The 12,284-nt window shown below is 36.8% G+C and overlaps 1 protein-coding gene across 1 annotated transcript in view; it reads left to right on the top strand.

The window, feature by feature from the left end:
• PREP (prolyl endopeptidase) overlaps positions 1 to 9,606 on the top strand; it is an 89,648-nt gene extending 80,042 nt beyond the window's left edge. The window contains exons 12-15 of the mRNA XM_058835066.1: positions 960 to 1,054; positions 3,584 to 3,715; positions 8,002 to 8,158; positions 8,947 to 9,606. Coding sequence (XP_058691049.1) covers positions 960 to 1,054; positions 3,584 to 3,715; positions 8,002 to 8,158; positions 8,947 to 9,241 — 679 coding nt within the window. The 3' untranslated portion in view covers positions 9,242 to 9,606. The remainder of the gene's footprint in view (positions 1 to 959; positions 1,055 to 3,583; positions 3,716 to 8,001; positions 8,159 to 8,946) is intronic.
• The last annotated feature ends 2,678 nt before the right edge of the window (positions 9,607 to 12,284 follow it).

Genomic DNA, 12,284 nt, shown 5'->3' with positions numbered 1-12,284 from the left:
TTTAAACCTACTAGAGGTGGGGAAAAAAAGACTTGTTGAGCTTAAATATTAACATTTTACTTGTCTCCTTAGCATATGTATGGTTAGCCTTCTGCAGCTTCTGCTATGTGCAGATCTGCAGATTGAGCTGCCTCAACAGATCAACTATTAACATTTTTTATTTGTTAAATATAATTTTAATTACTTCCATTAATTTTAAAGATAGTAATATTTTCAATACTTTTGCAATTTTGCATTTTAAAAAATATGCTATTTTAGCTTTCAGACAGTTTCAGGAGATAGTAGGGGAGGCAGAACCTATAATTTTATGTTATACTGTTTGTTTTGTATTTAGCAATGTGAGAGAAAAATGGATGAGAATGGGGTTGGCCAGCTGCTGACTTGACTGCTGACCATGGCACAGAAGTAGATACTGAATTTTTCTTTACAAACACAGTATTGCAAAGGTCCAAAAGAAGTATATTAAGCAGAAGTTCAGTTGAAAATACCTCTCATAAGCAAAGATCAAATGCTGATCTTAAGTCTTAATTGTTTGATTTCTTCCTTTCCTCTCTGAAGAAGTGAAAGTCCCATGAAAGAGGAACAATTCAGAAAGCTATGGAGGTCCAGTGGTACTGCATAACTCTAGTCTGCTTTGAAGATAATTTTTGTAAATGGTGACAGATTCTGAGTGGTCATCTGTTAAGCCAAACCACTGGCCACTCTCCTTTGCAGAGCAGAACTAAGGGAGGAGGAACGCAGCACTGGTTCCTTCCTTTCCTAAAGCTGCTGGGAGTTTCATTTCCGTGGATAACGGTTGAAAAATTGAACTACTCAGGTTCACCATCAAGAGGGACTTAATTCACAATTTCATCAATGATTTTGGGAGATATCTTTCCCTCAAAAGTATTTTTGTAGAAGTGGTAGGTGTATAAAAAGTGGAAAATAAAAATAATCCTGTTACCTGTTTGCTTTTGCAGCGTGTCAAGACTTATCTTTGTGCGACACCTGGGAGGTGTTCTAGCAGTGGCAAACATCAGGGGTGGGGGCGAATATGGAGAGACCTGGCATAAAGGTAAGTCAGTCAAAGCACAGGAAAAAGACTGCAAGCTTAGCAATGAAAATTTCTTTTCACTCCCTCTTCCATGCTGACATCTCCTTTTGCATTTTACTTGTTCTGCAAAAAAGTAGATCTTTTTCCTTACTCACGTGTTAGATCTGTATGTTGTCCAGTGTTAATCTGATGTTTTTTATTAGATTATTTGCATTTTTGCAACCTACTTAAAAACAGTTTTGTACAAAGACAGTATTTTCCGAGGAAACCATTGTGGTTTTTTAAGCAAGGTCAAGTACCCTGGACTTAAACACTGGAAAATGCAGCTATTTGTCTTGAGCTGATCTTACAAAAAGTGTCTGTCTATTGCAAAAGACCTGGCTTTCACGTACCTCTTTCATTATTGCAGGTGGCCAATAAAAGCTCTGTCAATCTCTTTTCCCCTTTTCTTAACACTTTTGATGTACTTTGGTCCATGTTTTTCCCATCAAGTCCTTGTCTTCATCATTTAATTGTCTTTGTCCACTTGCCTTATTGTTGACAACTCTCCACATTCCTTCACCAGGGTAAAAAGTTTGAAAAGGTCCTTATCTCAGCAACATACCTTATTTAATGGTGACATTTTACTCATATTCCAAGAATCTGGTGCATAAGTTGCTGGAAATGTTGTCAGCAAGGCAAATATACCACAACAGTGATGCTTATGATCTAGCAATTTGCCATGGCAGTAATCCATAATATCTTTTTATCAGACAAAATGGTATTTCCAGATCATTGCATCTTGATTTTACTGTTTCATCTGTGGCAACTATTTGTCTGGGTCATTTCCTCACAATTGAGTTAATTATGTAATAGTTTCATAAATAGAAGCTGTATGTGCTTGCAGATACAGGATATTATTGCTAAAGATGAAGTATCCTTCATTAATTTTAATTTGCAGATTGATTTGTAGTAGATTTTAATAAAATTTATTGTAATATGATAATGCTTCTTTGATCCTCCTATTTCCTGCTTGATTTGAACCCAAGTCTTTTACTGCAGTTTGAAATAAAATATGTATCTGTTCTTTTTTAATTCCAGAAGCAATTCCAGAAGTTTTTTTTCACCTAGATTTAATTTTATAAATAGGATTCTGACCTTACACCAGCCTAGTGTTTAGAGCAAGGAGAAAGATTTATTTCCGCTTTATTCCCACATAATTGAAGACTTCTTTGTTGTCCCAGTATGTCTGTCTTCAACGCTCTTATTAATACAAGAATTATGTGTATTAAAAAAAAAGACAAAAAAAATACAAATGTACTGGTTTCAATTCTGCAAAATCTTTATGACTAAATGTCAGACTTATCTTGCTAAACTTCTGTGACATAGAAACAAAGCAACCATTGTAAACTGGTTGTCTAGGATCAGTTGATGGAGAATGGAGATAGACACCTCCAGTAGCTCATTTCACTTAATTTAGGGTAAAATTAATTGTCCTAGAGGTTCCTAGACCATAGGGGGAACCTTAGGCAATCAGCTTGGAATAAACATCCAGGTTTTAAAGAAAGTAGAGGAAACTGGACTTCTCTTTCTGCATCCTTTAAGCCCCACTTGCCTGGCTGGGCCACTGCCTTTGCTACAAGAATGGAAGGATTTTCTTCCTAGTTCCCATTTCTTACTAGCATTTAATTGCCTGAGATTAACATGGTCTTTAGGTAGGATAACCTTTGAGGAGAATCTAATTTTGGTCTCTTGCCAAGCAAGCAAGATTTGGAATTGTGAATTCTCTGATCTGATACTCTTCTACTGAAATAATTGAAAGATCGTAGGTAAAACCATCCTTTTCCTTCCCTATCCTACCCTGCAAAAAAAATTTTTTTTCAGACGTGGAAGTCTTATCAGTGATGTCATTTGAACCAACATTTTCTGTCATTACTTATTCCCTTATACATCTGATGACATATGGAATTTCATTCAACATGACAGCAGTATCTTAAACATTTCCATATTGAAAATTAATTAATAAAATTTCAGTGCAAGATGCAACTCTGAAGTCCCTTTTTAACCATAGCTTTATATCATCTGGTTTGAAAACAACTAATAGGAAAAAAAGTAAATTACCAGCCACATAGTATATATCCAGGAAATTAGAAGTGCTTATTTTACATAGCTTGTTTATTGCCTTAAGAAACTGTCACTGCGTTTAATGATGTTAAAGTCCCATTAGCTCAAACCTCAAGTGGGTTTTATGTGGTCATTTTGTATATATTTTGCTGTGCAAAGCTTTTAGCTTTCCTTTCACTGGTTAGGAACATTACCTGGCACTGACTCCACAGTATAGGTATGTATTATTCAGAGTTTCTGAAAGCATAAGAGTTATTGACGGAACCATCTTATAGCCTCTCTGTGTTGACAGAATCTCATTTTTGCTGGTTTTCTGAGCTGCATCAATTATTAAAATATTCATGAAACTGGAATTGTTCCCAGGTATTTTTGCACATATGTTTTTCTGAAGAGATGGTATCAAAAGGATTTTATGGTATCAGCTGATTTGTTTTGTTTCCGTGCTAGGTGGTATCTTGGCCAACAAACAAAATTGCTTTGATGACTTTCAGTGTGCCGCCAAATACCTCATCAAGGAAGGCTACACATCCCCAAAGAAGCTGACTATTAATGGAGGATCAAATGGGGGCCTCTTAGTTGGTAAGAACTGCTTGTCTATTTCCCAGATTTGGTGCTGGGCTTATTAAAGTAACCAGGCAAAAATTGTTGAGATTTGCCTGTCAAAAGTTGCCAGAATGTCAATGTATTAATGTATACCAGGTGTTAAATATGTACAGTAGTACTTCATTTGCTGTTTGCATAGGACATTGGAATTCTGCAGTCTCTGGCAAAGGCTGACTGTTAAAAGCCACACAGTCTTGTGTGGTAATAGCTAACCCAGTGGTAGAACCACACAGAAAGTAGGAGTGCTTAAAAAAACTTTTTTTTTTTACTTATTTTTCTTTCTTCAGGTTAACCATTACAAAATAACTACTGAACTACTAATTTATGTAGCTTCAGGAAAGTGTGTGTGGTCTGTTACAAATGCATCTTGTTCACTTAAAATTCACTGCTGTGTCCTTAAATTCAAGGAAATTCATAGCCTCCTCTTAAACAGAGGTGTTGCCACAGAAAGATCTTGTATTCTGAACAGTCTAAGAGCTACAAAATATATTTCTGATAGTAACACAAAGTAAAGAAGAAAAAAGAAGGTGATTTTTCTGTGCAATTTGGAAAGGAAAAGGAGACTCAAAGTAATAGTATCAGTGTCTGTTTGCCTTTTTTTAAGCAGCATGAAAGGTGACAGTATGACAGATTTGAGCTACTTATGTGAGGAGGGGGTAAAAAAGGCACCTCAAGCTCATAGACCACTGAGTTAATAGAAAATGAGCAGTTTTACTAGGCCCATTCTGCTTGCTCTTCTTTTTTTATTTAGCTGCTGCTGCGTACTGACTCTATTGATATTATTCTATTTTTCAGTGAATTCGCATCCAGCATAAGAAACAGGATTTGGAATTATACAGATCTTTGGTCTAAGCCATCTTGGCTAGACCTGCATTATTATTTTTAAAAAGCAATTGTTTCAAAGATCAACAAGTACTTGTAAAGCTGTATTTTAGTTTTTGTTTATATGCTTCTCAATAACCAGTGGCAGAAAGTGTTTATGCATTGAAAATAGAAATGGGTGAATATGATAAAGGATTAAAGGGTTTGTACTCCATTTGGGAATGCGAGCATTTTACAAGTCAGTTTTATATGAGCCTAAATACACAGTTGTAAAAACTACAAAAAATTGCAGGTAAACTTTGACTATGTTACATAGCTTCTGAAAATACTGTTTTATTGTTATCTGGACTTCAGCTTCAGTCAGGATGAGGCTCATCCTACCCACCTTCAGTAATAAAACTCCCTGGTTTACTGGCTGAACTATTCAGCTGGGCTCCTTGTGTCAGTAAGGGGAAGCAAGTGATAACTGCAGGAACTACATCATTCTGGTAGGAGAGAGGTGTTGGGAATCTAGACCTCCATGCTGTAAAAAGTCTTGTTAGAAACCCTTCCCTTGAATTTACTGGTAGATTACAGTGCAGCAGGATTTCCATGCTCTTGATGAACCAGATAGGGATTTTACTTGGCTGAGTAGTTCGGTGAATTCAGGAAATCCTTGTAAGGTCTTTTTTATCAAAGCAAGAATAAATTTTGCAATAGTTGTTGATGCAACATTAGAGATCATAACTCATTTTATAAGTTCAAGGACCCACTGCCAGATTTTCTTTGTTCTTATTTATTGAAGAAAAAGCTGACAAGGAAGAGTATTGTCACTCTTCCAGAATACTGTTTCCTTTTAGTCAGACTAACAGGAGGTGATTCTGAGGACTGCAGAGCCCTGAGCTTGTCTTGCCTCATTCAGCCACAAAACAAGACTTCCTTGTCCTGCACTGTGATCTCCAAGCTGAGCAGAGCAGCACAGCTGTGAGCTGAAAACCTTCCTGCAAATGCAGTGTTTGACCTCTCGTGTTTGCCTTGACAAAGCCAGTTCCGATGTTTTGAAGGCTTCTTTTTGTACTGACTTTTAAAGCTAAACGTTATGTTTAGAAGAATAAAATTCATAAATAAATTGTTGTTCAAATTTATGCTTTATTAATGCATATAACTAAGTATTGTGGCTAACTTAAAAGGTACAGTGCACATGGATGAGTGTCTCCATAGGTGATTTCTTACTGAACTACTTAAGGAACTAGCAAGGAGCAATTTCTTCCAAAATCCTGAGCAACAGACAGTGCTCCAAGAGACCTCTGAAATAAAGAGTATTAAAATAAAATGTTATGGTAGTTGTTTTAGCTTTTGTTCCTACCACAATACAATCTATGTTCATTAAAAAAAAATAGCTTGAAGGAGAGGGATCTGATCAAAAGCTGTTAAAACCTTAAGATCTTTTGCATAGCATCTCTTTAAGGCTCTATATATACCTTATGGAAATGACTTGTAAATAAGGAAGAGTTAGCATAGTTACATATCAGAGATGACCAGAAGCAAAATTTCATTTTGCAGGAAGTAAAAATCATATTTAAATGAAGAAAATGGGTGTATTGTAAACTCTTGGCAGGGACAGACAGATCACAGGAGAGTGATGAGCAAATTGCTTCCAGTATTAAGATTAGCAATGACATTTTTCTATGCACATCAGAGGCAGGAAGCTGACCAGATGATCTGTGGGACTTGCAGGTTAGTGAGATGTAAAAGGAGCATTAAAGAAAAATAATGGCAAAGCAGAACAACTATATAGTCTGTTTGTATTGATGTTCCCTCCTAAGGAGTGGGGGGGAGTTCCCTGCACTAGTCTGTCATGCAGAATATTCTCGGGATCTGACTCCAGCTGAAGCATCAGCAGGGAAAGTTTTGGAATTAATCAATCCAATGAAAAGTAGTGTGTTGCCAGCACCAGATGGTGCACATGCAGGATCCTAAGTGAACTTTGATATGAAATTGCAGGCTACTAAGCCTGAATATCTGAGGAACAGAAGGGGGCAAGTGTAATGCCAAGTTTTAAATGGTTCATGGTGATCCACAAGCTGCAGATGAGTAAATCTGACTTCTCTAATGGGCAAGCTAGTCGAAACCAATAAATAATAGCTGACATAAAAGAAAGAATTCTGCAGGCTGAAGTTGCAGCTTTCAAATGTAAGAGATATCTGAAGGAGTCAGGCTGCATATGGGGCTTGTAACAGTGATCTAGGTGAGGAGCTCTTCTTGGATTTTCAAAAGCTTCCTCACATAAGGCTATGAAAGAAAGTCCTTGCTGAGCTGGAAGCCAAGTCATGTCATAGCAATATCAGGGTTAGCAGGAGGCAAAGAGTGGCGATAATCAATCCATTTTTACAATGGACAGAAATGAGGAGATAAGAATAATTTGGGAAAATTATACTTACATGTAGATGCACAGTGAAGAGTTATGAATTAAGGGATTCTGGGATCCATTGTAGTAATTACGTGAAAATGTCAGTGCTCTTATTTCTTAAAATTAAAAAAAAAGGGAATTTGTAAAATCACCAGGGAAATGTTTAAATCAAGAAACAGGAATTGGAATTGAAGAACTTACTGCTACAGGATATGATGAATACTGGATGAATAAACATTAAGAGAGGAAACAGCTGTATTTACAGGGGATGTGTGCTTTGATGGCTTTTTTATAGGATGGCTGGAGATAACTCCTACTCAGAGAAAACTGAAATAACTAGTTCATCAAATAATAATTTACAGGAGAGATGTCCCAGTTGCCACTCTTATACATTGAACACTGAGCTTGATGGGCTACTGCACTTGTTTCTAAAATATATGAGGCAAGCATTATTCTTAATGAAATTGTCCCTTCCAAGACAATCTTCTTGTAGGAAGATAAAAATAGTAAAACAAGAAAATACAGCAGCAATTCACTTTGTTAATTTGAGGTTATTCCACTGATTTTGTAACAGTCTGCTTTTATCAAAACTCTTTTCTTAGGGGTTTACATAGTAATTATGAAAGACAACTTCCATCAGTAAATGGGGGGCTTTTAATCCTTAATGCACTTTTCTTTCTTGAGACTAATATTAAAAGTTTAAACAGTGAATGGCTTAGGTACCTTCAGTTCAGTAGTTCAAAATTTCACGTGCTTTAAAAGTTCATTTCTCCTTCAGTCCCAATTTGGTGGTTTGAAAGGCAGTTTTCATAGAACTACATGTTTGGTGTCTGAAAAGCGGAGAAATGGCTCTTAAGTTCATTTGAACATACCGTCTTTCAGAGTTACTTTTTTTATCCATTTGTGTACCTGCTTACAGTTTTGCTTGAAAGTCTCTTTAACTTCCTATTTACTAACAGCCTGCTCCCAGTACAACTTGGTAGTGAACCTTTTACTGTAGAACTTAATTCTTTAAGATCTGAATACTAAAGGAATTTTTTTCCTGCTGAAGCTGCCTGTGCTAATCAGCGCCCTGACCTGTTTGGTTGTGCTATTGCCCAAGTGGGAGTGATGGACATGCTCAAATTCCACAAGTACACCATCGGCCATGCTTGGACCACTGACTATGGTTGCTCCGACTGTAAAGAGCAGTTTGAATGGCTGCACAAGTAAGTGCCTTCAAGTACTTTCTGTGGTTGTTAAAACACGTAGTCTGCTCAACACTTTCTGGTTGTCATGATCAATAGCTATTCTAATGATTACTTCATCCTTTCCCACACTGAATTTGGGGAGTTCAGCATTTCCTTACAAGTCAGTTTTGAATCAAAGACTACCTTCAAAGCCTTGTTGAATCAAGTGCTCATATTTTCAAAGACCTTGTTCTTCTAGCAGCTTTTAACAGTTCATAAGGTTTTCTTTCTGAATAGTGACTCTTAGGCTATTACAACAGAATATTCTCAAGTGGACCACTACATGAATTGTATTTTTTACTGTGAGGGAGAGACAGTGACCTTTGTGAATTGTGTTATACAATGTGGGTGGGATTTATTTGTAGGAATTGAATGGCACTCGAACCATAATAAGATCTTAATTAATTTCTTAGCTTCTGTTGAGAGTCGCAATTTCCCTGTTTCCAGCAGGATGGATCCTGCTATGGACTTCACAGGTTTTACTACAGTTTCTCTGCTGGCTACTCCTGATATTTTGGACATTCCTATGAGCTGTACATATACATCTCTCTTGAAAATAAAGAAATGGACTTGCTTCACATTTCAGAGCCAGAGATCTGTGGCTGCTACTGTATGTCAGTTGCCATTAGTGCAATTCTGATTAATGTAACTGGGAACTGTTTTATTCTGAGTGCTAACAAATGCCACTGTGATGGTTTCAGTAGGAAAGGACCTTCTTGTTGAGTCTTAAGGAAAAAGATACGGAAACATTTGTGTGTTTTTCTCAGGTACTCTCCACTTCACAATGTCAAACTACCAGAAGAAGATGGCATCCAGTATCCGTCCACGCTGCTTCTCACAGCAGACCACGATGACCGTGTGGTCCCTCTGCATTCGCTGAAGTTCATCGCTACCCTGCAGTACATTGTGGGCCGAAGCAGTAAACAAACCAATCCACTTCTCATCCATGTTGACACCAAGGCTGGGCATGGAGCAGGAAAGCCAACTGCTAAAGTTATAGAAGAAGTGTCAGATATGTTTGCTTTTATAGCACGGTGTCTAAATCTTGAGTGGATTGAATAGGCAAATTGCTTGTTACTGTCTCCTTTAGAAAACAAGGGCTTTAACATTTAAGAACAGCCACGTTACTACTTGGTGTAGTACTTACATTTAAGAACTACAGTTTAATTATTGATCCAACCTGCTATGGAATTTTGATCTTCTGTGCTTCCCTCTTTTTGGCATTTCTTTGATTTTTTTATTTTCTACTGCATTCCAAATTCCATTTTGAAAAGCATGTTCAAAAAAATAGCTGAGCTACTCTCAGTACTGTTGTGAAAATTTAGATTTCAAAATTAGTGCTAGTTGAGCTTATTTCCTGTAAACAATTTTAATGTATTTCACCTATAAACATATCCAGATCATTTGTAATTAAATGTAAGTACTGTTCACATACAAGAACTCTGAGTATATTTTATTTACACAGTAATTTATTTAAGAATATAAATTGAAGGTGTTCAGTGAAAAACTGAAGAGACAGTAATCCAGTTACATCAAATATTATTAAAAAGCATATATTACATTATGTTCATAAACATTTTACAGTCTATAATAATGATGTTGCTAAATTGCTCTCTCCTTCCAAAGAGACTTCAAAAATCTCTTCTACTATTTATTTCTGCACAGAAGAGAGAACTGGAGGCTCAAAAACTCGAAGAAATCTTAGATTCTCACTGTAATCGCAGTCAAGCTATACAGATACTCACCAACGACCCATGTGAAATTATTTCTTTAACTGTTTCTGAAGGATAGACAAGGCACTGATTTAAATAAATGAACAAATATATAAACTAACACAAAACAAAAAAGCCCACCCCAACCCAAAGCCACACCTTTATTCCAGATTTTTCAGATTCAGGTTTTTTCTGATACTTTTGATAGGACATTCTCTAACAAGGCAAAATCTGAATATGCATATATCTGTAACCTAGTTTTGTCTGCAAAACAGCAAGAGCTTGTAGTCAGACTCCCATATGATTTGACACAGGCACATCATTTGAACTGCCATTTTTCCCATCTAGGCTGTAGAGCTATAAAGTAGATGTGAGTATTTGCCTACTGTTTAATCTCTGATGCCTGAAGCAATTAGAGTTTGGTTTTATAAAGAAAAAAGTATTCTATCAACTGTTATTAGTCTTATTGCCCCTCCAAAAAACATCACTCTTTCTCATTTTTGGGTGAACTGATATAATCTTCCAGAATCATGCTTGCCATTACATGCATACTTAGACCCTAAGGACTGTATTTTAAATCTGGGCTCAGGAGTTTTGTCTCTAAACAAGCAATGTCTTGGTGCAGGAAGAGGAAGGAGTGGTATTTAAAAGAAAGAGGAATGCTCTAAAGAGCAGGAAAAATAAAAATAAATCTGTACCACAATCACTCTGTAGTTCCCTCATGATCTGGACTTGTTTTGATTCTCTCTGGAGTCCAGGAAAGATGATCTTCTCCAGGCCCTTATTATGTATGGCTAATTTGATTTTTTTTGAGAAAATAAAAAATTATTTCTGCTTTCATATGAAATACCACACCTAAAAAACTGTATGTGATCTGGGGTTTATTTGGGATTCACGGGCATTACAGTTGTTTACAAGATACTCTGTAGACTTTTGCACTTTGATCACAGCATTGAATTAAACAATCAGAATAGGGAGTTGAGCTAGGATTGATTCTTTTTTCCTTCCAGGCTGCAAAAACAATGGTGCAGGTTCAGCACCCACCTTTTCCCAGAGGTATATGAACTGCTTTCATTGGTCATCTAGAAATTTTCAACAGCTTCCTCATGTAGCAAAAACAAAGCACGTAAAGCTGTGCCATCTCCGTTTGTGATATTCATAGTTGTTACATGTAGCCTTCTATTGAATTTATAGTTACTGTCAAGAGGCCAGAGCTTCACCTCTGATACAGAGCTTTGCAAGATAGGGTGTGTGGAAACATGGTTCTCAGACATTGGAGAAATAGAGCTGAACCGTGTCAGTGCATTGAATTGCAAGTGCTTGGTTACAGCCACCTCAGTCATCTCTAGGTCTGTTCCTAAATATGCTTTTCCTTGTTCTCCAATTGCTCAAGCACAAAACTTCTGGCACAGGTTAAAAGTAGCTCTTTTTCCTTCTGAAGCCTTCTGTTGAAGCTGAGTTCCCTGAATGACTCAGTGTCATGTCATGTGACCCATAATCTGGGGATTTTGGAAACAAACATTTCTCTTGAGTGGCAATCAGTAGTATTGAAGGTGGAGCTGCTTGCTGGATACACCACTCACAAAGTGTTCCAGAGTATCCCTTGTGGAATGCTGGTGTCAGTATTGGGGATGCACTGTGTTTCTGTAACAGGGTCATCATGTTAACATTTATTTGATCTTAATCAGCTGTGCCATGTTCAGGATTCAGGTGCCAAAAAACTGATGTTGTAAAGCTGTCCTGTTATATGAGTTGCTGCTTTTGAGGCAGACAGGGTCATACTCTAACTGGAATCTGTAATTAAGTCTGAGCGAGTAATGCTCTTGTAATATAGTGGGATTTAAACCTTCGGGGTTTTGATTAAATAGACCTGGAGCCAAACAATTCCTGCTGTATAAAACATAATGAAATTTCTGTTAGTCTAGTTTCAAGGTTAAGTATTTTCTCTATAGTAGAAACACTATTTTTTGAAGATACTCTTGTCTTTTGGGCAGCTATTTCCAGTATGTGAAGTAAAATTCACAAGCTGGGCAATGTAACCTCCCAACTATCTGCTTTTTCAAAACTACCTTAAAAAAATAGATACTGATGTTTTGCACCAAGATCCAAGCCCTCCAAAAAAGCCCTGTAAGAGGCTTATGTTACATGAAGAAAAATCTCTTTTTATGTAGAAGTAAGTGAACTTTTTGCATATTTCTCCTAATAGTCTTCACAACTGATGTAAAAAAACCTTAGTTGCCTTTTGTCCCATGAGTGTACATTTGTGTTAGAGTTGATTTATGTGAAAAAGGTCAGAAGTGTTTTTAAAAGCTGAGAGTGTTCATATTCTTTACAGAGAGAGATTCTTGAATTCCTTTGCATTGGAGTTAATTTACATTTTTGTAGCTGCAAAA

Source organism: Poecile atricapillus, chromosome 3 (genome assembly GCF_030490865.1).
Source record: "Poecile atricapillus isolate bPoeAtr1 chromosome 3, bPoeAtr1.hap1, whole genome shotgun sequence".
NCBI classification, from domain to species: domain Eukaryota; kingdom Metazoa; phylum Chordata; class Aves; order Passeriformes; family Paridae; genus Poecile; species Poecile atricapillus.
The sequence above is the reverse complement of the archived record's forward strand: the minus strand, read 5'-3'. Positions and strand labels throughout refer to the sequence as shown.